Source organism: Nannospalax galili, unplaced genomic scaffold, assembly GCF_000622305.1.
Source record: "Nannospalax galili isolate Female #2095 unplaced genomic scaffold, S.galili_v1.0 scaffold28, whole genome shotgun sequence".
Taxonomy (NCBI): domain Eukaryota; kingdom Metazoa; phylum Chordata; class Mammalia; order Rodentia; family Spalacidae; genus Nannospalax; species Nannospalax galili.
The window spans coordinates 1489393-1516972 of record NW_008359594.1 but is presented as its reverse complement, the minus strand read 5'-3'; the positions used below and the strand labels follow the sequence as shown (position 1 = coordinate 1516972).

At 46.7% G+C, this 27580-nt stretch overlaps 2 protein-coding genes across 3 annotated transcripts in view; one reads left to right on the top strand and one right to left on the bottom strand.

The window, feature by feature from the left end:
• Nucleotides 1-27580, top strand: part of Acsbg1 (acyl-CoA synthetase bubblegum family member 1) — a 59697-nt gene that overhangs the window by 29095 nt on the left and 3022 nt on the right. For both annotated transcript variants that reach the window (XM_008823400.1, XM_008823399.1), the window contains 11 exons: nucleotides 2876-3096; nucleotides 3542-3630; nucleotides 3904-4024; nucleotides 11906-11986; nucleotides 12076-12225; nucleotides 12571-12747; nucleotides 14318-14499; nucleotides 16175-16405; nucleotides 17769-17986; nucleotides 26297-26436; nucleotides 26881-27127. In XM_008823400.1, coding sequence (XP_008821622.1) covers nucleotides 2876-3096; nucleotides 3542-3630; nucleotides 3904-4024; nucleotides 11906-11986; nucleotides 12076-12225; nucleotides 12571-12747; nucleotides 14318-14499; nucleotides 16175-16405; nucleotides 17769-17986; nucleotides 26297-26436; nucleotides 26881-27127 — 1857 coding nt within the window. The remainder of the gene's footprint in view (nucleotides 1-2875; nucleotides 3097-3541; nucleotides 3631-3903; nucleotides 4025-11905; nucleotides 11987-12075; nucleotides 12226-12570; nucleotides 12748-14317; nucleotides 14500-16174; nucleotides 16406-17768; nucleotides 17987-26296; nucleotides 26437-26880; nucleotides 27128-27580) is intronic.
• Nucleotides 22453-23126, bottom strand: LOC103726047 (caspase-3-like). Its single transcript, XM_029558831.1, has 2 exons — nucleotides 22643-23126; nucleotides 22453-22517 (listed from the first exon to the last, which is right to left on the bottom strand). The coding sequence occupies exons 1-2, from the start codon at nucleotides 23043-23045 to the stop codon at nucleotides 22453-22455; spliced, it is 468 nt and encodes a 155-aa protein (XP_029414691.1). The 5' UTR covers nucleotides 23046-23126.

Here is a 27580-nt window from a genome sequence, read left to right as displayed (position 1 = left end):
TATATATATATATATATATATATGCATCTGTACAATGCCTGTGGAGGACAGAAGTGGGCATCAGATCCCCTGGAACTGGAGTTGCATGGTCAGTTGTTAGCTACCATGTTGGTGCTGGGATTTGAACCCAAGTCCTCTTCAAGAGCAGATAGTGCTCTTAACCACTGAGCAAGTCTCCCCAGCTCCTCAAATATATTTTTTAGCATTCACTTATTTATTTTATATATGTGGAGGCAGAACAGGGGGTGGTGTACATGCCATGGTGCACATGTGGAAATTAGGGGCAACTTGCAGGAATCAGTTTTCCCCTTCTACCATGTAGGTCCTAGGGATCAAACTTAGGTCATAAGACTTGGCGTCAAGTACCTTTACCTGCTGAGCCATCATGCCAGAGCCAATCCAAAGATTTCTAGAAATTTATAGAATTGTATAATCATTAACACAATCCAATTTTAGAACATTTTCATCACCCCCAAAAGGTTCCCTGTACCCTTTTTATGGTCATTCCCCATTTCTACCCCTAGCCTTAAGCAAGAAGTCTTGTTTTGGATACTCCTTATCATTCTAATCATGGAATACACAATCTTTTGTATCTGGCTTCTTTCACTGAGCATGGTTTGAGCTGTCTCTGTTTTAACCAGTACCAGCACCTTGATCCTTCTTTAGAGTGGAATCATACCCCAGTGTATAGATGAAGCACATCTTGCCCGTCATTCACTTGTCTGTGGCCATTTGAGTTCTTTCCACTCTTCGTCTGATAAGTAATGTTGCTGTGAATATCTATAGACAAGTGTTTGTGGAGACACTTCTTTGTTTCTCTTGGATAGATACAGAGCCTAGTGGTATAGTAAATCTCTGGGAAACTGCTAAGCTGCTTTCCAATGGACTGTACTCCCGAGCTCACTCCCACCAGCATTGCATGAGCATCACGGGACTTCTCCGCATCCTTGCAACCCTTCCCACCTGCCATGATTACAGAGCAGCCAAGAATGGCTTATTCAGGTTGTGGCAGGGAGTGGTGGGGTCAGGGTTTGGACCAAGTTACCTGACCCAGCAGTCAGTCCTCCATCTTTTGGTTTAATGCATGCGCTCGCAAAAAGTGTGGTTGGAGATTGAAGCTGATGGTGGGTCTGCTGGGCTGGGGTTGCAGGATGTGGAATAGGGCTTAGAGAAGTGGGAAGACAGACCAAAAGGGGCCCTGCAGTCCTTGGCTCACAGCTCCAACCAAAGCCACTGGGCCCCAGCAATAGCAAGAACTGGACCTAGAAGGGCAGGTGGATGCCAGCCAGCTTGGTCTGGCTTCTGCCAATACAGATTGATAGGTAAGATCTCTCTAGAGCCCTCCCCTGGCCCAGCCTGCAGTTCCTGGCCCTGCCTTGTTCATCACTTCATATACCCTTGACTTGGCCTGGACATGCCTTCCTGTCCCAACCCCAGGAAATTTACCTCTTTCTGCCAAGTTCAAAATCTCCATATGCAGCCCAAAAGTGTTCCTAAGAAGGACAAGAGCATCTAGTCCATCTGTATGGCTCAGGCAAGGATCAGTGACAAGGCACCCTGTTGGTACCAGCTCTGAGACAGGACCTCTTAGTACATGGGCTATGAGACTAGCACTATGAGGAGTCAGCCTCTATAGGGAAACAAACAGCTGATGGGGTGAGTCTAGCCAGTAGGCAGCAGTGCATTCTCAGGGGCCCTGGCCAGCCCACCCTTTATCCCCCATCAGGATCATCTTTCTAGAATGATCACCCTTGTCCCAAGGAAAGGAGGCCTGGCTAGATATGGTGGCATATGCCTGTAATCCTAGTACTTGGAAGGCTGAGGCAGGAAGATTGCAACTTTGAGGCCAGCCAGCACAAGACCCTGTCTGATAAAAACAAATACAAAACCACCATCCAAACTTCTTTGGAAACCAGAAAATGGACAGTGCACTTATTGAGCACTGAGTCTCTTTTATACACACTATTTCTTCCAATCTTCATAGCTACCCTGATGACAAATGCTCACCTTCCCTCTGAGGAGGCAGATTCAGGGGTTTACTGTTTGCCCCAAATCCCACATTCTAAGTGGCCTGGGCTCTATTCCCACCTACCACTCACAGTGAGCTGCCTGACCTTCAAAGGCTGAATGATACCCAGGCAATGTCCCAACTGTGGGTTGAGACACCAGGCACATCTGAATTCAAGTCACTATGCTACTTCCTTAGTATGTGACCTTGGGCAAGGGAGTGAGCCTGTCTGAGCTGTAGCTGCCCTTCTGAGCCATGCGTCCTGTCTCAGCCCGCATCATGGAAAGAGAATGAGAGGGTCCAGGCACAGGAGAGTGTACAGGCTGCAGTCAGTTTTCCATACCGAAGGTGCTGCGGGCTAGAGGTTTTCAGTCTGCTAGAGGTTTTCTGCCTCCTGGTTTTCAGTCCCCTCAGGCTCTCTTTGAAGCCTTGACTTTCTGTCCCACTGGATCTGTCCCCACTGCTACCAGAGGACTGGGAAAGTCTGAGCCCAGAAATTATTCTACTCTTCTGAGGCAGCTTATACTCCACCCCCACCCACCACCAACTTTGGCAGGCAAATTCCAACTGGGATAAAAGCAGAGAAAGGCTCAGAAGCCTCCAGCTCTGGGGCCTCCAGCTCTCCTCCAGCTGTTTCCTCTCCTCTTCCCTGTTTCATCCCTAAGCTGTATTCATTCTCTAAGGTCAAGCCCAACTGCTTCCTCCAAGCAGACTTCCAGCTTACCCCAACCCTGGCTTGTCTGCCAGCTTCCAAGGCCTGTGCTGAAGGTGTCAGCAGCAGGCATGAAGACTGCCTAGACAGAACTGGATCCCCTGCAGACAACCCAGGTGGGCTTGACCAGGTTGTTGTCTTCTGCCCCCTTGCAGAGGAGTCACTGTGGACCACTAGGGCGGATGGGAGGGTCCGCCTGCGCCTGGAACCCTTCTGCACACAGCATCCCTATACTGTGCACCAGATGTTCTACGAGGCTCTGGATAAGTACGGGAACCTCAGTGCTCTGGGCTTCAAGCACCAGGATAAGTGGGAGCACATCTCTTATTACCAGTACTACCTGATTGCCCGCAAAGTTGCCAAAGGCTTCCTGAAGGTAGGTCCCTACTACCATACATACACCTTTTGGGCTCTTCTGGACCTGCTTTTCAGCCTGGTCCCTCAGAGACAGGCCTTCTCCCAACTCCTACCATCACTGTAAAGCCAACCGCCATTGATTGAGGCCATACTATGTGCTGGGCCCTGTGCTAAGGATTTTACATTTATGGAGCCCATACCACCAGCTAAGCACATGATAGGTGCTTTTCATCCACTTTCACATTCAAAGAGGGTTGGGAAGCCTAGTGGGTTGAGCTCCAGAAGGCCATAGGAGGGTCAGCAAGGGCTGTCAGACACTGATTCCCCAGGGGGTTTTCTGGTGGGGTTGATTCTAAGATGGGCCTGGAGGATTCTCTGCTGTCTGCAAGGAGGGTGGGAGTGTGGGGGAGAGTGCCCCACCCCGCCTTGCCTAGCTGACCTGTCTGTCTACCTTTGGTCTGGAGCTTGGCCTGGAGCCAGCCCACAGCGTTGCCATCCTCGGCTTCAACTCCCCAAAGTGGTTCTTCTCTGCAGTGGGCACGGTGTTTGCAGGGTGAGTGGCTGAGTAGGGGTGGGGTCTCCTGTGGGCTGATGGTGGGTAAAAAGTATGGAAAGGGTTGATTTTGTTGTAGAACCCTCTGCCACTCCCCAACATCCCATGTCTCCCCTGGGACCTTCTAGGCCTGTTTTTGCCCTTCCCTGCCTGCAGAGCTGACTGAGAACCCCAGCTCAGGGCCTGCAGAGCACCCCGGGGATGGGGACTGTGAGGGTGTGGGGAGTGGATGGTCCTCTGCATCTGATAGGAATCTTCCTGGGCCTCCTACAGTGGCATCGTCACCGGCATCTATACCACTAGCTCCCCAGAGGCCTGCCAGTACATCGCCCATGACTGCCGTGCCAACATCATCGTGGTCGACACACAGAAGCAGCTGGAAAAGATCCTGAAGGTTAAGGGGGAGGGACAGGGGCCATCGGGTTAGAGGCTGGACCTCTGTTCTAGTGTAGAAAGGATGCTTCTATATTCCCATTCAGAGTTCCTCTCATATACCACAGCCTGCAATACGTGTGCAACACACATGTACACACATATGTTGAGCAAGATAGAGAAAGCTGAAAGACCCAGATCATCAAAGGAATGGGCAATGCAGGGGCAGGGGGTGCGGGTAGAGAGATATCTCAGTCAATAAAGTGCATGTTCTGCAAGCATGAGGACCTGAGTTTGGTTCCATTCCCAGAACCCATGTAAATAAAACTGTCTGTGGCAGCATGAGTTTGTAATCCCAGGTGGAGACAAGCAGACCCCCTAGGGCTCATGGCTAAACAGCTGGTCAGACAGAGAGAGAGAGAGAGAGAGAGAGAGAGAGAGGTAATAGCACCTTTTACCCATACCCCTTGTCAATCCATTGTCTCCCCTGGCAAGAACTTTACGAATTGAGCCACCATCTCCCCAACCTCCAGATCAGAGCTTTGATACCATGTACACATGTACACTCAAACTCAAGTGGGAGTGGGCGAGGCTGCCATGGTGGGGGGAGGGCAGAGCCATGTCAGTGCACAAGCCGCAAGGTCTTCCACAGGCAGTGGGGCTGCAGTGGGAGCCCAAAAGTGACTTTCTGGAGCACTGGCAATACCTCCTAATTCATTTAAGGCCTGTCCCAGATTGGTCCTGCCCCATATGCCCTTGTGTGGAGGGCAGTGGCACCCCTGTGCCTGGCTGTACTCACAGGCCCTCCAGGTCTCTCAGCTTTCCAGAAGCAGCCTGTAAGATAAAACTGTTGGCTTGGCTTGCACCCTGGAGATGTCACCTGGGCCTCAGCCACTCATCTGTTCCTGGGGATCAAGTGGTCAACCATGAGACCTGGGCCTCCATATTCCCTCATCTCTAGTGGAGAATCCTATTCAGGTCTGAAAGAAAGAAACAAGCTGAGGCTGTTGTTCTCACTGAGCTGTGGAAGTCTTCTCTGAGGCAAGCCTAGGGTGTGGGCTAGACCCCAGGGAGGAGTCTGTAGAGGGAGGCCCCTCTAGGTTTAACATAGCTCCCTCTGGTGAGGCTGTGAATAGCCCTAAGAACTGCAGCTTGAAGCAAAATGCTAAGGCCCCTGGGAAGACTCTAGAGTCCTGCTTAGAATGTGTGGCAGATAAGACTGAGAAATGTTCCTCCCTGAGAGGGGTTAGAAGGAAATACAGAGCTGGCAGCTGCCTCCCTGTAGCCCCAAGAGCTAGGAAGGTTGTGGGATGGGAACTGAGGGACACCCCAGTCCCCAAAAAGGTCTGAGCAAGGACATGGCTCAGCAACCTAGGAGTCAGTTCCTCAGACACAGGGCTAGCCTGGTGAGGTGTGACTCATACAAGTTCTCTTGAAATTGGCAGTAAGGTAGAAAGGAGCATTTACTTGCATCTTGTACTTGGCTATCATCCTGTGCTGAGTTCTGTCCCCTGGGGATTGCTGTAGTCTAAGCCATATGAGCATAGCTTCTTTTATACTAATTTAGAGTAATTTTGAAAACCTTCCATTTTGGGGCTCTTTGGCCTGCTTCTCCTTTACTGTGAAGGATTTCTGTAGCATCTCCCTTTTCCAGTGGGAGATTATCCTGTCTCTTTCTGGGGCCCTTTCCTGAGCTTTGCTTTCAGGATGTCCTGAGCATCTCCATTCTGTCTGACCTGGATAAATGCCTAAGATTGGAAGAAGACAGCTAAGTGTGGATGGTGTGGGGAATGCTATAAAACAAGTAGGCTAGCTATCCTCAGGCACCCTTCTCCCCTCCCATAAGCTCTTGTCTGAGGGTCAAGTGGTCAGCCTTCCAGAACTATGGGACCTGGATGTCCAGAGAGGCCATGGCAGTGCCAGCTCTCATCTCTACTGGGTTACTCATCAGGGCTACCCATTACTGGCTGGTCAAAGCACTCAGGGACTTAGTGTGGTCCAGAAGTACTCAGAGAGTGGCCTCAGATGCACCTAGGTCATTGGATCATTTCCTTACTTATCACAGCCTAGCCCAAAGCAGAGCCAGGCTCCCCTAGGCCCACTTTGACCTGAGGCCTTGATGGTTTGTTTGTTTGTTTGTTTGTTTGTTTGTTGAGACAGGGTCTCACTTTGTAGTCCTGACTGTCCTGGAACTCACTGTGTAGACCTGGCTGGCCTCAGATTCACAGAGATCCACCTGCCTCTGCCCTCTGCTAGGATTAAATGTTAGATCGTTGGAAAATAGGAAAGATAGAGGAGTAGGAGACAAGAAACCAGAGCCAGACCTGCAACAGGCAAGGAATATATCTTCCTTTATTCAAAGAAGATACAGTGAGAGGTAGAGGCTGTCGCAGGAACCAAGCATGTACAACTAAACAAAGAAACCAGGGCGGGGGGGGGGTTATACCGGCATTGTGGGACACAACTACACTTAGTGGGAAGTCGAGTTAGTGCCTGGGCTTAAAGGTCTCCTTCTCAAGATTATTTACCCAGGAACTGGCAGGAATGTTATCTAGGGCCTTAGAGGAGACAGGTGGGCTCCACAAACATTTCCTCTCAGGCTTGGGAGTGACCAACTGATCAGGGATGAGCAGAGCCAGGTCTTTAATCTATAGCTGTTAGGTCACTGGGGAAACTTTGTACTTTTACAATTTAGAGCCTTCCAGCCACTCTGATGGCTTTTATGCCTTTATGGTTTCCTTTAATGAAGCTTGTGGTTTTTCTGGGGTTCACTTATTCTATCATTAAAGGCATGGGTCACCACACCCAAAGAAAGCCTTGGTGGTTTAAGAACCTACCTGCCTGGTCTGGGGAGATGGCTCAGTCCATAAAGTGCCATACAAGCATGAGGACCTGAGTTCGGATCCTTAGCACCCATGTAATAAGCCAAGCATTGTATCAAGAGCCTGTGATTTAGAGTGTTGTGGGAATGGAGATAGGTGGATCCTTAAAGCTCATTGACAGCTGGTCTAGTCAAACTGGTGAGCTTTGGATTCCCAAAGACGCGTCATCTCAAAAAATAAAAGTGGGGCGTGATTGAGGAAAGACATACACGTGTACATGCTCATAGACACACACACATGCACACATATACACACACAACTTGGCAAGTACTGAACCCAATGGTATGCCCTCTCCTCGGCCCTCTCAGGGAACCACACATTCTTTAACATTCACCCTCGTATCTGGATCCCATGTGGGGAAGGCCTAGATCCTGGGTAAGGAGAGCTGGAGGGCTTAAAATTCTTCCACACTCCTCAGAGAGACAAAACACCCCCACTTTAAACTGAAGAAACTGGATTCTAGAACCAGGGCCTCAGTGAAATGACTGCCTTAGATTTGAAACACAATTTATATTATAAAACTTTTCCAATGGGGGCTAGAGAGATGGCTAGGCAGTTAAAGCACTGGCTGCTCTTGTAGAAGACCCAGGTTGAGTTCCCAGCACCCACATGGCAGCTAACAACCATCCAAAAACTCTAGTTTCAGAGCATCCAACACCCTTTTCTGGCCTCTGAAGGCACTACATGCACGAATGTACTTACATATGTGTTACATATACATATAACATAAAGATAAATAAATCACAAGTTTTTTAAACTACTTGGATAAAAATAGAGAAGAATCCCATATCTCATGAGATTTAATACTTGTCAGTGAGCTCTTACCACTCCTGCTTCTTTATCTTTTTGCTATATTTTAAAAGGCAAATAAATCTGACATCATATTATTTCATTCCCCAGATCCTTCATTATGTATCCTTAAAAGATGCAAAATATTTTTTATATAATCATTGTTAGCAAGGGCTGGAGATGTAGCTCAGTTGGTCAAATGCTTGCAGGAAGCCTTGGTTCAACCCCTAGCATCATGTAAACTGAGCATGGTGGTGTGCGTCCCAGTGCACAGGAGGTGGAAACAGAAGGATTAGAAGTTCAAGATCATGCCGAGCGTGGTGGTACACACCTTTAGTCCCAGCACTTGGGAGGCAGAGGCAGGCGGATCTCTGTGAGTTCAAGGCTAGCCTGGTCTACATAGTGAATTCCAGGTCAGCTGGGGCTACAGGGAGACCTTGTCTTAAAAATGCCAAAAAAAAAAAAGGTTCAAGATCATGCACTCACGCTATAGAAAGTTAGAGACCAGCCAATACATGAGATCCTATCTCAAAACAGAACAAAATATAGAGGGTTGCCAGGATGGTTTAGCAGGTGAAGACATTTGCTGCCAAGCCTGCCCACCTGAGTTCTCCCAAACCCACATAGTGGAAGGAAAGTACCAATTTTGGCAAGCTGTTCTATACACACACACACACCACACACACACACGATAGGGGGGCATGTCATGTGCACACATACACAGACATGCACATATAGACAGCTATAAATAAATAAATGTAACTTTAAAAAGAATCCAATGGCCTCAGAGGTACATTAAATTAAAACAAATATATAAACAAAATTTAGAATAAAGTCTTGCCTTTTGTTTCCCATACCACAGAGCAATGTGGGCCCTCCCTGGGAGCTTACTAGAAATGCACATTTTGAGAAACTCGAGGTGTCCCTGGCCCCCACAGCCTGGGCTAACAGCAGTTGAGTGGTGCTGATGCCTGCTGAAGGGTGAGAACCTCTGCTACAGACATGCTAGAGAAACTAGGTCAGCTGTCTTGTGCAAGGTTTGAGATGTGTATGACTGCTTCCTCTCCCAGGGCTGTCTGCCTGTCTGCAGTTTAACTTGTTCCACTGGCCTCTGTTTCCTGTTGATCTGAAGGCTGGATGCATTTTGGATAAGACTTTTATTGGCAAGCACACCCAATTAGGTGGTACTGTGTACTTCATCTTGTGCATGATGTCTAGTCTGCCACATTTTGAGATGCTGAGACTCAACTGGACCCAGGTAGTGACTACCTGCTCTTTCCTTGGGAACATTCCTAGTAATCCACTGGTTCTCTTGGACTGAATTAGTTCTTTTTCTAGAAGTGAATGTTGATTCATTAATTTATCCACTAGAATTTTCCCTTAGAACTTAACCTTGTAACCTGCGATTCTTTGGAATCTGAAATGCCAGGACGGGTGGAGTAGATAAGCAAACTTGGGCAAGTGTTCCATATACGGTTTGAAAGAGTGTATATTCTGAACTTACTGGGTCGAATCTTCTATAAACGCTAATTCTGTCCAGTTGGTTGGCTATCACTATGGATTTTCTCTCTGCTTGTTCTATCAAATACTGAGAAAGAGCTAGGAGTATAGCTCAGTGGTAGAACAAGCACTCAGCATATATGAGGCCCTGCGTTCGATGCCAGCACACACATACAGAGAGAGAGAGAGAGAGAGAGAGAGAGAGAGAGAGAGAGAGCGCCAAAAAAGGAATGCTGAAATCTCTAATTATTATTATAGGTCTATTTTTCTTCTCAGTTGTATTCGTTTTTGCTTCATGTACTTTATAATATTTATAAATATTTAGATTGTCACTTCCTGAATGAATTAGCCCTTTATCATTAAGAAATGCCCCTCCAGGGTTGGAGAGATGGCTCAGTGGTTAAAAGCCCTGGCTGCACTTGCACAGGACCTGGGTTCAGTTCCCAGCACTCACATGACAGTTAACTATCCATAATTCCAGCTCCAGGAGATCTGACATCTTCTCTGATCTCTGTGAGCATTGCATGTATGTGGTATACTTATATACATGCAGGCAAAAATGCTCATATACAAAATTACTCATATAAAGTAAAAATAAATTAAAAACTTTACTACTTTGACAGATTTTAATCATATAAATGTTTAATTTCTTTATATTGTCTTAGAGATCATTTTTTCTTCACTGAATTTCATTTTGAGGCTTGTGTTTTAGACTTTTTAGGGCAGGTCTAGATAGTCTTTGTCTGAAGCTAATTTAGTGTCCAACAGACACGGCCCTCTGAGTCTCTGCTTCATGCCCTGCAAGGTACCTCACGGGAGGCCTGTGTCTTCTAGCACGGCCCTTGCTCTCCTTCTGGTTTCATGAGCTTTCACCCTATGCCTGTCTGGATGGATCCTCAGCCAGTGAGTCAATGAGCCCTAAGAGGATGTCTGGAAGTCTTCCTCCATGTAGTCTCTCCTCTCAGATATTCTGACCCATTCATCAGCACTGCCCTGACTGTTCTGACTCACCTCTTTCTCACGTCAGCTCAGTAAGAACTACATCCTGTATTCTCTCGCTTCCTCTCTTTCCCCCTTCCTCTCTCCATCTTTCTCTCTCTCCCACTTTTTACTCTCTCTTCCCCATCTTCCTCACTCACCAAAAAAAATTTTTTTTAATTTTATAAATAGATTTTTTTTTTTATCTTTTTGAAACAGGGTCTCCCTGTAGCCCCAGCTGGCCTGGAACTCTCTATGTAGACCAGGCTGGCCTCGAACTCACAGACATCCGCCTGCTTCTGCCTCCTGAGTGCTGGGATTAAAGGCATGCGCCACCACGGCTGGCCTATAAATAGATTTTTAAAAAAGAAAAATAAATAAACGTTTCAAGGGAATGACTCAGTCAATAAAGTGCTTGCTGTTCAGTATGAGGACTTGAGTAGAATCCCCCCAAATCCACATAAAAGCAGGACATGGCACTATGAACACACAGGCACAAAGACTGAAAATGAAGTCTAGAATTCCTGCTTTCTCTTTCTGGAAGAAAGAAGAATTAAAATGTGTTGGTATAAAATCTCTTGAAAAGCCCAGTATGGTGGCCTATGCTTTCAATCTCTGTGCTTGGGAGACAGAGACAGGCACATGGATCTCTGTGAATTCAAGGCCAGCCTGCTCTACATAGTGAATTCCAGACCTACATAGTGAGACCTTCTCTCGATATTTAAATATATATACATAAATATATATATATATCCTTTGATGTAATTGTGCATGTATGTGTGTGTGCACATGTGTGCATGTGTGTGTGTGTGTGTGATTATGTCACCAACTTGACCTGTAGTCTTCCTTTGTATTTGCTTGGGGGATTTTTCTGGGGTTTGTTTGTTTCATTTTGTTTGGATTGGGGTATCATTACATAGCCCAGGCTGGCTTTGGGCTCCTGCTGCCTCAGCTTCCCCAGTGCGGAGATTTCAGCTTCCCCAGTGCGGAGATTTCAGCTTCCCCAGTGCGGAGATTTCAGCTTCCCCAGTGCGGAGATTTCAGCTTCCCCAGTGCGGAGATTTCAGCTTGCCTGTGCCGCCACACTTGGCTGTTGTCTTCACTTCTTTCAGATTGTTCTCAAGTGCCAGCAAATCATCTTTTCTCTTTTTCATATCTATTTATTTGTTAAATAAATGATGTTATACTCCAAGACTTTCTGCCACCCACTTCCTCTTTCTGCCCATAGATACTCAATGTGATGAGTTTTTGGTTTAAACTTCCAGAGTTCCTTGTGACAAATATGAACAAATGCCTGCTTGCTTTATCCATATCCATATCCATATCCATATATTAACATGTATCCCTTTCTCCTGTAAAGATAACATGTGATATGCATGCTATAAGCATGTTTTTTGTTGCTTAGTAATATATCCTAGGAACCACTCTATTTTGGCATTTAGAGTGCTCCCTAGCTCACTTGCTCGCTCTCTCTCTCTCTCTCTCTCTCTCTCTCTTCTGTCCCTCTGTCACCTGCACTAACCTAATGCTCTATTGTACTGCTGGATCATTATTTAATCAGGCCCCAGGTCCCCATCATCACTACATCCATAGTAGAAACCTATGGACAAAGGGTGGCAATTGTCCCACTGGGGTCAAAGGTCAGAAATGGGAGACACAGAAACCTTTGCCACAGACTAACACAGGCAGATGGGGTTCTTTTCAAGATGTGACCATCTCTTGCTGAAACCCAATTTGTGTTCCCATCAATGCAGATATGGAAAGACTTGCCACATCTGAAGGCAGTGGTAATATTCCAAGAACCCCCTCCAGAGAAGATGGCCAATGTGTACACGGTATGAAGAGTGGACCCTGGGCGATAGGTGGGGCTGTCTATGTCCACCCAGCTGACCTAGACTGGCTACTCTACCCCACCTGGCCACAGATGGAAGAACTCATGGAACTGGGGCATGAAATACCTGAGAAGACTCTGGATGCCATCATTGAGGCCCAGCAGCCCAACCAGTGCTGCGTGCTGGTCTACACATCAGGCACCACTGGGAACCCCAAGGGCGTGATGCTGAGTCAAGATAATGTAGGACAGATGCCTAGATGGGTGGGGCGGGCTGGAGGTGGATCTAGATTGGGGTCCTGCTTCAACAGCCCCTGAGGAAGTCCCTCTGACCAGTTAGCTTAAGGAGCTGGGATAAGCAGGAGAGACCACCCATTTGTGGTCCAGACTGAGCCCAACAGAGGGGAGAGGGAGGAGAACAGAGGGGAGGCATGTCCCTAGGGGTTTTCAGGGCCAGTAGAAAGGCCTAAGAGGGCACCTACTCTAGGAATCGCCAAAAAAGTAGCACAAGTCCCAAGATGGCCTCAGTTGTAAGCACTGCCAGGACTAGCTGTGGACACTTCTGGGGCCCATCTTCTTTCCCCTCAGATCACGTGGACAGCACGGCATGGCAGCCAGGCTGGGGACATCCAGCCAGCTGAAGTTCAGCAGGAGGTAGTGGTCAGCTATCTGCCCCTCAGCCACATTGCAGCCCAGATCTATGACCTGTGGACAGGCATCCAGTGGGGGGCCCAAGTCTGCTTTGCAGATCCCGATGCTCTAAAGGTCAGTCTGCCTTCCTGCCAAGTGAGTGTCCAGTGTATGCGCAAGAGCATACACAGGTGCATGCTCACATCTGTGGGCCCTATGTGTGCATACCTGGGCTGCTGGCTCCCCATGCATTTGTCAGTCAGAATTTTCTCAGCAGCTGATGGAACAGCCTGACTCAAAAGACCAAATAAATAGGGAAACATGATATTGTATAAGTTGTGTTAAACTAGTTCCTCAGGTCTAAAGCACAATCAAGCTGGGGCTTCTTCAGAGGATCACCACAAGATGGTCACAGGGTATTCACGGCTTCCTGCACTCCGGTCTCAGAAACTATACCTATTCTTTGCGTCTTTCTTTTGACCATAAAGAAAAGTTCCCAGAAACCCCCTCACAGGCTTTCCTGACTCATCATCTCAGTGACCTGAGCCATGTCAAATGTCTATTCCTAAAGCAAACACTCCTGAGGAAGTGGGATTAGCATGTGTTTGTTTGACTGGTGGTGGTGGTGGTGGTGGTGGTGTGATTGTGTGTGTGTGTGTGTGTGTGTGTGTGTGTGTGTGTGTGTGTGTGTGTGTGATGCATGTGAGTGCCCTCTGAGCCCAGAAGAGGGCATCAGATCCCTGGGAGCCAGAGTTATAGGAAATTGTGAGCCAGCTGTGGATTCTGGGTCTTGAACTTGGATCTTCAGGAAGAGCAACAAGCAGTCTTAACTGCTGAGCATCTCTGCAGTCATTCTTTTACTGAACCTGGAGATCTCTGTTTTGGCTAAACTGGCCAGCCATTGAGCCCCTGGGATCTATCCCCCACCGACCCTGGGGTTACAGGCACATGAACTGTGTCTGTCTTTTAACGTGAGTGTTGAGCTCAGATTCTCATGCTTTCATGAAAGGCAGTTCACTAACTGAGCCATCTTCTGGGCCCTTTGTTTTAGTTTTAATTAATTTTCTGTTACTCTGTGTGTGTGTGTGTGTGTGTGTGTGTGTGTGTGCGTGTGTGTGTGTGTGTGTGTGTGTATGTATCCATCACAAGTGGTGTGGAGGGCAGATCACAACTTGCAGAAGTCAACTGTGTCTTTCCACCATGTTGGTTCTGAGAATGAAACTCTTGTCATCAGGCTCAGCAGTAGGCAACTTCACTCGGAGCCATCCCAGAGGTCTTATTTTTGTTCTTGTTGTTATTGTTATTTTTGTTATACTTTGTCTCACTACTTAGTTCAGGCTGGCTTTGGACTTGCTATGTGCCCAACCTGGGCCTTGAACTCATCATCCTCCTTTCTCAACCTCCCAAGTGCTCAAATTACAAGCCTCCACCACTACCCCTGGTCGAATGAGGTTATTGTGTTTGAGTTAGACAAATGAGGAAACCAATGTACTTCTCAAGCATCAGACCACAATGGTCAGCAAATGACACCAAAGTTCTGTTAGCAAATAGTGGGAGTACAGCTGTTGAGCCACGGCCAGCAATATGTACCACAGTATGTACAAGTATGTGTGCCTCTGCAGGAGCATCTGCATGCATTATCTATGCTGTGAGACCTATGTCTACAGGCCCTGCAAGACCTCTGCTTCTCTCTGGCCTTGAGCAGGGGAGCCTGGTGAACACACTTCGGGAGGTGGAGCCCACATCCCACATGGGGGTACCTCGTGTGTGGGAGAAGATCATGGAGCGGATCCAGGAGGTGGCAGCTCAGTCTGGCTTCATCCGGCGCAAGATGCTGCTGTGGGCCATGTCAGTGACCTTGGAGCAGAACCTCACCTGCCCTAGCAAGTAAGATGGAGGGCAGGGGACCAGAGAGGCAGCAGGGCTGGCTCACAGCACAGTAACAACCAAGGATTTCACAGGCTGTCCTGGTTCCAGAGGACTTGTTTGAGGATCCCCCTGTGCATCAGTCAGTGACAAGGTTTACACGTCAACTGACCCTGCGGGGACAGTTGGCACCTTTGGGCTCTGGCTAGGAGGACTGTCTTGCTTCTGAAGAATTTACTCCCTAGGGGGAGATAGTCCTTACCAGTCTCCCTGCCATCTCCTGCACTCAGTAGGTAACTACAGAAGCGGCTGCAGTGACTCAGCTCAACCACTCTAGTTTCCCAGCAGCCTATGTGACTACTCACATCTCTCCCACACCCCTTATGATTGCTTATTTTTCTCACTACTATTCGTTTAGGTTTTTGAGATAAGAGTCTCAGTATGTAGCTCAGGCTAGCCTAAACTGTGCAATTTTCCTTCCTCAGCCCTCCAAGTGTTGGGATTACAGGTGTGTACCATTATTCCTGGATCTTGATTACTTTTTAAAGTCCTACCCGATGTTGCTTGTGCAGCCATAGTAGAAATCTGGCCTCATCTCAACATACAAATACTTTTGGCTTGAGGATCTAGCTCAGTGTTAGAATGCTTACTTAACAAGCACAAAGCCCTGGGTTTAGGTCCCAATACAGGAAAGAGAGAGGGATGGGGAGGGATGGAGGGAGAAGAGTTTCCATCGTAAGTGCATCTATGAAATAGTGTCAGTTTCGTGAGAAATGCGGATACAATCCGTGAGCTACAGCTTCATTTACACACACTAGAGGTGAATATGCAGGGGCTGGAAAGATGGCTCGGTGGTTAAGAGCACTGCCTGCTCTTACAGAGGACCCAGGTACTCAGCACTCACGTGGTAGCTAGCAACTGTAACTCCAGTTTCAGGGGCTCCTATGCCCTCCTCTGGCCACCATGGGCATTGCATCATGTGGGTGCTATTGCAAGCAGGCAAAACACTTATACACATAAATTTTTATTTTTTAAAAATTAAAGGTGACTATGTAGCAGGGGCTGGTGTAGGTCTGTAATCCAGCACTCAGGAGTCTGAGGCAGGAGAATCAAGAGTTCAAGGCCTGAGTAAATTAGTGAGACTGTCTCAAAAGGAAAATATTTTAAAATTTTAAAAAAAGGGGCCATAGCTATAACTCAGTATGGAGTGCTTACCTAGCATGTGCAACACCCTGGGTTTCATCCACAGAACTTCAAAGGAAAGAAGGAAGGAAGGGAGGGAGGAAAGGAGGGAGAGAGGGAGGGAAAAGATCATGAACAAAGCATTTGTGATCTTTAAATAGGATCATACAATGCATATATGTGTCCACATATATACACATCATATCTTTGCACATGTATACCATCATGTATGCAAACGAATGCCTCTGTGTTGTCACCTATGAATCTATGTATAACTGAGTTTGTCTAAATTCCTGATATATTTGCATGTAATCAGGGGCACTCCTTCCTATATTTGCATGTATGTTGTATACAAGGCCAATATTCAAAATATTTAACAAAGGGTTCATCATTGACACCAATTCATTAAAACAGAAAACCTGAATAGCTGTGCCAGTATGTGCCCACAGAATGTGGACTCCTTTGTATAAGTGTATTCCTTTCTTCCACCGATCATTTTTCCTTCCCCCCACAGTGACTTGAAGCCCTTCATGGGTAGACTGGCAGATTACCTGGTACTAGCCAGGGTCCGTCAGGCTCTGGGCTTTGCCAAGTGTCAGAAGAATTTCTACGGGGCTGCCCCCTTGACTGCAGAGACACAGCGCTTCTTCCTGGGCCTCAACATCCGCTTGTATGCAGGCTATGGCCTCAGTGAGACCACAGGCCCCCACTTCATGTCCAGCCCCTACAACTACCGGCTGTATAGGTGAGACCTGAGGCTGGGACACATCACATGCCCAGATGTCCTTACTGACACCCTTCAGGACCCACCTGCTGAGTGCCCTGGGGACCTGCTCCTCTTTCTCCTCTTGTTCCTCCTTCCACACTGGAGGCCTGGCCCGGGGCTGCCAAACCCCAAGTGTCAACAGTGCCATACTCAAGGAAACCCCTTGCTTGTCCTCTGCCATCCAGAGGGTGAGTGCCACCACCATGATATGTGGTCTGTGGCTAAGGACAGCTTAGCTACCCACACCCACATGAACAGTACTCCCTGGTGGAGGAACGTCCTTCTTCCTTTTCCTCCAGTGGGGTGCAGTGTGCTAGATTGTGTCCCAGGAGAGATGACAGACAGGCTTCCATTGGGGTTGGATTGAGGGACAGGAAGGACAGTCAGTTCTGGCAAGTGATTTAAGAGGTGGTCTGTTGTGCTTTGGCACCTCCATCCATGTCTGGTATGACAGGACTCCAAGTTCTACTGATAGCATTTTGGTCATTCATTCATTTATTCATTCAGTGAAAACCCTTTATATGGCCCTACACCTTTAAACTCCTTAATAAAACACAACGCTGGGTTGGGAAGATGGCTTGGTTGGTAAAGTGTTTGCCACACAAGCATGAGAACCCAAGCAAAAAGTCAGATATGAGGCAGAGGTAGGTAGATCTCCGTGAGTTTGCGGCCAGCCTGGTCTACAAAGTGAGTTCTGGGCCAGCCAGTACTACATAGTGAGACCCTGCCTCAAAAAGAGCCAGGTGTTGGTACCTGTAATCCCAGCACTGGGGAGGTAGAGACAGGAAGGTCCCTGGAACATGCTGCCCAGCTGCTCTTGCTTAATTGATGAGCTCCAGATTGAGTAAGAGACCCTGTCTCAAAACAAGGTGGAGAGTGACAGAGGAAGACACCTGACATTGACCTCTGACCTACACACACACACACACACACACACACAAAAGCACACATTTGTACACACATGAACATGCACATACCAAAATAATAATAATACAAAGACCTTGAAAGGGACAGGCTGAAGAGATGGCTCAGCAGTTAAGACTATGCATTGCTCTTGCAGAGGACCCAAGTTCAATGCACAGCACCCAATCAGGCAGTTCAGAGCCACCTGTAACTCTAACTCTAGAAGCTTCAACATCTTCTTCTGGACTCCACAGGCATCTGCCCATGCATATACCCCCCACACTCACACAATATAATTAAAATAAATCTTTTTCGAAAACCCTGGGAGGGGACCCCTGCCATCAGTGAAGACTGAGAGGTTAGGGACTCTGGGGCTCCCCAGCTAGGGCTAGGGCTGATTCAGGACTCTCTCCGACCCTTACCCCTTCCCCATCCCCAGCTCTGGCAAGGTGATACCGGGCTGCCGAGTGAAGCTGGTGAACCAGGATGCAGAGGGCATCGGTGAGATCTGCCTGTGGGGCCGCACCATCTTCATGGGCTATCTGAACATGGAAGACAAAACACATGAGGCCATTGACTCTGAAGGCTGGCTGCACACAGGTGACATGGGTCACCTGGATGCCGACGGCTTCCTCTACATCACCGGGCGACTCAAAGGTGAGCACCCCTGCCCAGGGGCAGATGGGGATTGGAGGCTGCAGTAGGTACAGGAGGAAGCCCGCTGTCAGCACTGTTTTCACCCACTGCCAATCCTGAGCCTTCACTGAGCACTTCATGCCCCATCAACATCACTCTGCTCTCCTCTGGACCAGGTACTGTCACTGCTGCAAATTAACAAGGCTCTGTAGACAGGCTGTGTAACTAGTTCAAGGTCACCCAGCTAGTAAATGGGGGCGCTGGGATTTACATCCCCTACAGAAGCAACAGGCAAGACTTTCCAAATGATTTGAAGGCATAAGCATTATATACTTTCAAAATTCTCTTTTAAATTGTATTCTCTGTGTATGAGTGTTTTGCCTACACGTATGTAAGTGCAGCATGTTCGTGCAATGCCGAATGGGGACCAGAAGAGGGCATCAGATCCTCTGGAACTGAAGTAACAGAAATTGCTAGCTGCCATGTGGATGCTGGGAATTGAACCTGGGTCCTCTGCAAGAGCAACCAGTGGTCTAACCACTGACCCATCTCTCCAACTCCAGCATTATGTATTTTTATATAGAAATATGGATGTGATAGAGTAAAGCAGAGTGGACATGAATTTTAAAATAAAGCATGAAAGTAAACTGGGGACTCCTCCATGGAAAGGTATTTTGCTTGTCTTGTTAGTGTGAGTGTGAAACACACATCCCCCAGGTGGCAATCTTGCACCAAGCTTGGTGACTTTCTAGATATTGTACAGGCAATGTGCAGTTGAAGCCAAGCTCCAACTGATGGAGGCTCCAACCCTTCAGGGATGGGTCAGTTTGGACTTGCTCAAGTCAGTGAGTCCTGGCAAGTAAAAGCCTGGCTCTGAAGCAGCAGGTAGTTACTGTGGCGCACTGTACACGTTTGCACCACCTAGTGTTCAATTTTGTGACGGCAAGTGAGGGGACCTGCATCCCTACTCTAGGATAGCCTGGTTCTACTTTTAGATAGTGTGGTGGAAGGTAAGAATTCAGATACCTTTTCTCCAAGAACATATACAATTGGACCATTATCATTCACAGAGAAGACCTCCTTTCCCCATTGTCCTGCAGCACCACCTTTTTCATTTATGAAGTAAGCGACTGTCTATGAGACGTTGGCCCTGGGACTCTGTTCTGTTCTGTTTACCCATCCTTGTACCAGTCTCCCAGTGTCTTCATTTCTGTGGCTTTATGATGTGGCTGGAGTCTGGTTCTGTAAGTTCTGCAGCCCTCTTCTTCAGCTCCAAAGTGACCTTGGCTATTCCTGCCATTGAATTTCCATTTGAATTTTTGGAATCATTATGTCGATGTACTCAAAACATTGACTTCAATTTCGATTTTCATTTCATTGAATTTACTCATTGATTTGGTAAGGTCAAACATCTTTCAGAATTGAGTCTGCCAATCTCTAAAGATGATATATCTGTCCCTCCATTTACTTGGGTTTCTTTAATTTCTCTTGACTGTGCATTCAAGTTTTCAACATGGTGATTTTTTTTGCACCTCTTTCCTTATATTTACCCCCAAGAACTTTATTTGTATGCTATAGTAAATATTATCATTTAAATTTTTGTTTTCTAAGCCTGGTGTGGTGGCACATGCCTTTCATCCCAACACTTGAGAGACAGAGGCAGGCAGATCTAAGGCCAGCCTGTCCCAGGCCTGCTGGGGCTACAGGGAGACCCTGTCTCAAAAAAGATCAAAAAAAACTTTTTTGTTTACTATTTGTTGCTGGGATATAGAATGCAATTAGTTTTTTTTTTTATAGATTGGACTTGGATCAAATGACTTTTGTGGTTGTTCTAGGGATAGAGCATAAATCCTTGAGCATGCCAGGCAAGCAGTCTATCACTGGGCTATATCTCATATCTATTTAATTTTTTGGAGATACTCTTGCTACATTGCCCAGGCTAGCCATGAACTTTCAATCCTTCTGCCTCAGCCTTTCCAAGCAGCTGGATTGCAAATGTCATCAAGCCCTGCTTCGAATGACATAGTCCTTGATTTGCGATCTTCTTGGATTTTGGGTTTTGTTTTGTATATTTGTTTGTTGGGGTTCTTCATTTTTATTTTTATTTTTTTTAATTTAATTTTTTTGGTCTTTTTGAGTCAGAGTCTCCCTGTAGCCCCAGCTGTCCTGGAACTCACCATATAGACCAGCTGGCCTTGAACTCATAGAGATCCGCCTGCCTCTGCTTCCCTAGTGCTGGGATTAAAGGCCTGCGCCACCATGCCCAGCCATTTTTATTTTTTATGTGTATGAGTGTTTTGGTCTGCAGGTATATAGGTGCACCACTTGAATGAAATACCCACAGAGGCCAGAAGAGGGCACTGGATCCCCTGGAACTGGAGTTAACAGACATCAGCCAAGATGTGGGTGCTAGAAACCGAATCTGGGGCCTCTCCAAGAGCAACCAATGCTCTTAAACACTGAGCAATTTCTCCAGCCCCAGTTGTTGATTTGTTTTTTGTTTTTGTTTTTGTTTTTGTTTGGGGTTTTTTTTTTTGATGGTTTTAAATTCAAATTTAATGTTTCGAAGTAAAAATGCAAGATAACAAATTTTTATAAAACTGTCACATTGGAATACACCTTAAAATACTATCACACGCTACATTTACTTAGAAAGAATTAGTAGATCCAGTGGAAACCTGTTTAAATGTGAGTTCCTTTCTTTGAGCAAAAAGGAAGCTTATGTGCAAATGCTGGATACACCAGGGCAGTCAGCAGTGGCTCAGTACCTCCAGGTATCAAGAAGTCTGGAGTCTGGCCTCCCTGGTGGGATGAGCATCCCTGCAGCTTCCCCAGGTGCGCTGGAGGAGCTGTGACTGGATGCTTCCCAAGTCCTGTGTGCCACGGTCCTTCATTTTCTGGTGACACTACAAGTATCATCACTGTTTACCTTGAATTGTAAACTTCAACAGAAAATAAGTAGCATGCTTACAAGCTTTACTACAAGGAGCTCTAGGATCTTCATTGAGACTCAACACCACTGGTTCCAGAAGGCTCTGATCTGGTTCCCTTTTTCACGTGGTGTTTGTACCTTGGGAACATCATCCACACAGAGCAGCATTCACAAGGTAGAACCAGCTGTGGTCCTTTCCCATGACTGTGCCACATCATTGCTCTGGCTCCAACTATCCTCTCTCCAGTTATAGAGTCTACTCTACAAATGGTATTTTAAGATTTCATTCTATTAATCAACAATTTGAGGTTTTTACATAATAGCCCTTCAGCTATTTTGCTGATCTATAGATCTCATCTGATTTGTGTAAGGGCAAGTAAGAAGCATATACTGGTGATCTTAGCACCTTGTACTGGGGTCTCTTTATTGATGTGTGCTAGCCTCAAAAGAATCAAGCAACTTTGCTCATATTTTCTCTCAAATAAAATATTATTTTCTTTTGAATAATAAAACATAATTAGATCTCCCTGTAGCCCCAGCTGGCCTGGTACTCATTATATAGACCAGGCTGGCCTTGATCTCACAGAGATTCATTCACCTGCCTCTGCCTCCCAAGTGCTGGGGCTTAAGGTGTATGCCACCACGTTTGGTTCATAATTGGTTTTTTTACAACAAAGACATGCTCGGGACAAAAATCACAAAACCATGAGCTATGATGAATGATCCAAAAAATTAGCCAACTCATTATTTCCATATGTCACTTATAAAGGTTCAAGCATGGGGCTGGAGAGATGGCTCAGCAAAGAGCACTGACTTCTCTTGCAGAGGACCCGGGTTTGAGTCCCAGCACCCACATGGTGGCTACAAACAGTCCTTAACTCCAGTTCCCCTCCAGGGGAATCCAAAGCCCTCTTCTGACCTCCATGGCATTGCACAACATGGTGCACTCACATACATGCAGGCAATACACTCATACACATAAAATAAAAACAATAAATAAAATATTTTTTAAAAATAAATAAAGGTTCAAGCATTTGACCCCACCCATGGATCCAGGTTTTAAGACACATAATTCCATATCATCATTTCTATAGTTGAACAAAAACTAGATGCAGTCTTAATATGCGTAGGGAGTGTCATTAAAATCCATCACTGCAACATTTAACTTCATAATCACCTGAAAATTCATAGTATAATCATATATTGCTAATTATTAAAAAAAAGTAAATTTAGAAATTCCTCTCATAATTATTGTACCATTATCAACATTTATTTGTTCCTAATTAAATTCAACAACTACCTTATGTTGAGTTTGATGTAGCTGCATTACGGTTCTATTGCTTGGGCAGTGGCATGGTTCTAAGTACCACCTGGAACGTCAGATTAGATTTTAAATGGGAGGGAAATAAAGTTCTTTTGTGAGCATGGACACAATACATGGAATCTGTTTCTTTGCATGAAAAGTGTAATCAAAAGAAAAGGACTCAAATTGTGTTGCTACCTTCCGGTTAACACGAGTAAGAATGTGCACAAACTCGTCTGTGTGCATATTCATTCAGCAGAGCACAAAGTGACTGGATGAATGAGGATCCATTTTTTTTAATTTCTCCAGGAATAGTAGCCCAGTGCTGTGGAGTATGTGTACAGGAAGTCAATCTCCACAGGTATCTTCTAGTTCTCCATGTCATCCTCAGTGCCACTGTCATCTGTCTCAATGCCACAGTCTAGCTCTGTACCCCTGTAGGCCTGAATGATGAAAAGTCTGGGTTTTCCAGTTAGAGTTTGGCAATAATCTCCTCTGAAGAAACTAGTTAATTTTTTCAGGTCAACAGATCCATTTGTTCCAAAATTTTTTCCTTCCTCACCATGGCTTAGACTTCCACAGACAAAGCCGCTCCTCTTGCTGTGATCTTCTTTAGAAACATTGTGTAACAATTCCAAACTTTCTTCACCGGTAAGATCATTTTTATTCCTGACTCCATATTTCAAGTTCATGAATGTTTCTCTGAGGTTGGCTGAATCTACATCTGTACCAGGATGGAGGTGATATCTGGTTCTTTTATGAAAGCTCTTATTAATTATTATACATAAACCCAATTCAGGGTAATCCATTTTGTAACCATTGTCCAAGGATATTCCAGAGTCCATTGATTTGCTTCCATGTATGCACTTTGTTTCAAAATTTTTAATGGATTTTGAATCCACTGAGGTTTCATTGTTCTCCGTGGCCAGTTTTTAAAACTCAAGGCTCTCAGCTCCACGCTGCAAGACTTACCGCCTCGATTCCAGTCTACACTCTGTTTATTTGTTTTTAAACAGTGTCTTGCTAAGTAGCCCAAGCTTGTCTCAAGCTCACAGCACTCCTGCCTGAACCTTCTGAGTGCTGGGATCACAGGTGTATGCCACCATGCCCAGCTGTTTGGGGGTTTTGTTGTTTCTTTGCTTGTTTTGAGGTTTTTTTTTTTTTTGCAATTCTGTGGAATGAAACCAGGGCATTGTATATAGCAGACAAGTGTTCTACCACCGAGCTAGCAAAGTTTGTTCTTTGGAAATTTCTATAGACACAATCATATCATCCGCATATGGTTTTTTTCCCCTCTTTTTTTGGGGGGAGTCTTTTTGAGACAGGGTCTCCCTGTAGCCCCAACTGTCCTGGAACTCACTATGTAGACCAGGCTGGCCTTGAACTCGGAGATCTGCCTGCCTCTGCCTCTCGAGTGCTGGGATTAAAGGCGTGCGCCACCACACCAAGCTCCCTTTCTATTCTTTATGAAAAGTTTTAAAGTTTTTTTAAAAACTTGTTTAATTTTATTTTATGTGTATGAGTGTTTTGTCTGCATGTATGTAAATGCACCATGTGCATGTAGTGCTCATCGAGGCCAGGAGAGGGTGTTGGAACTTCTGTAACTGGAGTTATAGACAGTTGTTAGCCACATGTAGGTGCTGGGAGCCAAACCTGGGTCCTCTACAAGAACTGCAAGTACTCTTAACCCATGAATTTTTTTTTTTCTTTGTCATTCAGGTTAGGAAAACCTACCTACCCTTCCACAATGTTGAATAGAAATGGCAATAGTCAGGCTGGGGATGGAGCTCTGTGATAGAGCACTTATCTAGCATGCATGGTGCCCTGGGTTTGATCCTCAGCATCACAAAAGGAGAAAAAATAGTGAGAGAGGCCATCCTTGTTTTGTTCCTGGACTCAGGAGAATATCTTCAATATATTTTAAACATGTTTTTTAAGTGTGTGTGTGTGTGTGTGTGTGTGTGTGTGCATGCACACACACACAGGTATGTTCATGTCATAGTGTGTGTGTGGAAGTCAGAGGACAACTTTTGTTTTCACCCTCCACCTGTTGAGCCGGGGCCTCTCTTGTTTTACCATACTGCATACTCCAAGCTTGCTGGCCAGGTAGCCTCTGGGCAACTCTGTCTCCACCTCCCATCTCCCTGCCGGAGGGCTGGGACTGCAAGTGCACACCACTGCATCTGTTTTTTGGGTTTTTTTTTTTTTCTTTTTTTCTGGTCTTTTTGAAGCAGGGTCTCCCTGTAGCCCCAGCTGTCCTGGAACTCACTATGTAGACCAGGCTGGCCTTGAACTCACAGAGCTCCACCTGCCTCTGCCTCCCAAGTGCTGGGACTACAGGCGTGCGCCACCATGCCCAGCTCTGCATCTGGTTTTTTGACTTGGGTTCTGGGGAAATCAAACTTGGTTTATCAGGCTTTTTCTCTTTCTTTCTCCAGTGTGTCCTCAGTATTTTACCACTAAGTGTTCTTGTTGTGGATATTTTGCAGGTATTCTTTATCAGATTAAGGAAATTCCATTCCATATTAGTTTGCTAAGGGTTTTTAATCACTTACTGAAGGTGCTGGGGAGAGTGGGAGTGGCAGAGAAAGGCAGGAATGAGGTACACAGCAGGTGCTGCGATTAAAGGCATGCACCAAACTACCTGGCCTGATCATTTAAACTCTTATATGGTTTCCTCTATGGCCAGCTCATCCCCTGTAACACCCTTCATCCCAATCAACCAGAGTGTTGTTATAACTTTGACCCAGACCCATTCAGTGCTTCCCACCTGCCTGCTCTTAGGCCAGTCCCTTGGGTGACCTGGAGGCCTTTGGGCAAGTCCTTTGGGTGGCCTGGAGGCCTCGATCGACCCTGCACCTTGTCGCCTCCCTTCACTTACTGCCTCAGCTCCAAAGGCTACGTGCTTCTACTCTGTCCTAGGCTCTGCCCTATTCATGCTTTGCTTCTGCAGGCCATGTGCTTCCTGACCCTGTCAGCCTCACTGCACTGTGAGCTCCTAGAAGCAATTTATTTAAAATTTTGGCCAGAACTGAGGGACGGGGGTGGGGTGGGGGGATGACTCAGTGCCTCTCCACCTTGCCTGTGCTAAAATTTATAGACGGTCAGGAAATATGCATATGTAGATTTAACTCTGACTAAAGAAAAGTTATGGGAATCTTTTTCCTGGAACACAGTTCCTTCTCTGGCAGTTAGGACTTTGGGCTATTCTCATGCCCAGCATGGATCTACTGGAAAAATTTTAGGAACTTCATTTTATTGAGGTTGTTGCCATCTACCCTGGAAATATATCATCTTCCAGAACAGAAGATGTGAATGATCTTGGCCTTTCCCACAGAAATGCTTGATAAATATTTGAATGAAACAGGCACAGTGGGTAGGTAGAGGGATGCTCCAAGAAGGGAGAGGAGGGAGAGGTCAGAGAGGCTGAGAGAGCTGGAGAAGGCTTCTTGAAGCAGACCACTGACCAGGGTCTGGAAGAACAAGCAGTGCACTAGGCAGGTAGAAAGAAGGCAAAAGGGCTTCCCAGTGGGAATAGCACAGTATAATAAGGCACCTCATCAAATGGAGAGGGAGGATGCAAGAGCACAGGCTCAGAACTGAGCTGGATTTCAAGCTTAGCTCCATTCCTTGCCACCATATAACAATGGACAAGCTGCTGAACTCTGGGCCTAGTTTCCTCTCTGCAAAATGATGAGAGAGCTCTTCTTTAGAGACTAATTGTGAGAATGGAATGAATCACTGTACATACGGCGCTAAGCCTGTGCATCAGGGTACGATGAGTGTTGTATGAGTGACAGGTCACTCTCAAGCAGAGGCAGATTCAGGGGCAGAGTGGGAGATCAGCGAGAACTGGGGGCACCAGGGATGAGCTGGCTGAGGAGAGGTCTCAGATAATGCAGAATGGGAGACATGGTGAGCAGATGTCCTCAGAAGCTGCCACTGCCCCCCAGCTGGTATGAGGTACTTTGGAAAACCAGGCCTGTATCTTGGCTCCTGAGAGGGCCTCTCCTGCACTGTGCCTGCTGCTCAGGCCTCCCTGACTTTGGCCAAGGCAGGATTGAGGTTCAGTCAAGGCTTGGCCTTGCCTCCCCAGAACTAATCATCACTGCTGGCGGAGAGAACGTGCCCCCAGTGCCCATCGAGGAGGCTGTGAAGACAGAGTTGCCCATCATCAGCAGTGCCATGCTTATTGGGGACCAGAGGAAGTTCCTGTCCATGCTGCTAACCCTGAAGGTGTGTCGGAGGTTCTGACTCTGGAGGTGTGGCACAGGGGTGGTCTGTGGTTGGGCCCAGCAGAAGCCACACACAGCCCAGGGCATATAGGGCATTCACAGTTTTATCCTGGTGTCACTCACTATGAGCGTGGGTGGAAATTCTTCTCTCTCAGTGGGGGTATTAAGATGATCCTTTCCAGGTGGCGTGCATTCCAGTTCACAAAGTGCTGCCACCCACCAGAATTATCCACAGCAAGCACTTGGGCTCTCTGCATCACAGCCAGGCAGGAGTCTGAGCTGACTCTCCATTCTGGGCTGAACATTGGTATCCTGCTCACTCTAGAACTGTCTTTCTGATATCAAGTCCACAGCAATTCCTACCCTTGTAATCTGTGACCTCCTCCCAGACCACGGCTTGGTCCTGTGGAGCAGGGGTGAATCATCAGTTCTCTTCACTTTTCAGTGCACCCTGGACCCAGAAACATCTGAGCCAACCGACAATCTGACAGAGCAGGCTGTGGAGTTCTGCCAGAAGGTGGGCAGCAGAGCCAGCACTGTGTCCGAAATCGTGCAGCAGAGGGATGAGGCCGTGTATCAGGCCATCCATGAAGGGATCCAGAGGGTGAATGCCAGTGCAGCAGCCCGGCCCTACCACATCCAGAAGTGGGCCATCCTTGAGCGGGATTTCTCCATTTCGGGTGGAGAATTGGGTAGGTTTTCCTTTTCACTGTTCCTGGGCCCGTGTGAGAGGGCAGAGGCCATGGCAGTTTCAGGGAAGAGTCCACTGGGAGGTAGCCGTGCCAGCAGAGGCATCAGGTAGGGTTTGGATGGCAGCCATGCCTTCTTCCTGCGGGAGGACATCGACTGCTGGGTACACAGGCTTCTGGTTGTAGTGAATCTGCAGAATAAGCAGTCACTTCTGAATCTGCTGGCTGCAGCAACCTTGGAACAGAAATACCGAGAGGAAAAATTGCAACCATCTTCAACATATGCAAATTTTTTTTCTTGTCCGTATTCCTTAAATAATAGAGTATAATCCTTCAAACAGAATTTACATCGTCTTAGGTATCAGAAGTCATCTAGAGACAACTTAAAAAGCATATGGGAAGATGTGTGTTGATCATGCGCAAACACATGCTATTTCACATAAGGGGCTTGAACGC

Excerpts from the sequence above, each read along its gene's own strand:
- LOC103726047 (XM_029558831.1), bottom strand. The coding sequence starts at position 23,045 with ATGGACTCTGGAATATCCTTGGACAATGGTTACAAAATGGATTACCCT. Across the intron at positions 22,518-22,642 it reads CAGACTTTTCATCATTCAGG|TACTATTCCTGGAGAAATTA; the intron begins CCTACAGGGGTA and ends ACAGCACTGGGC.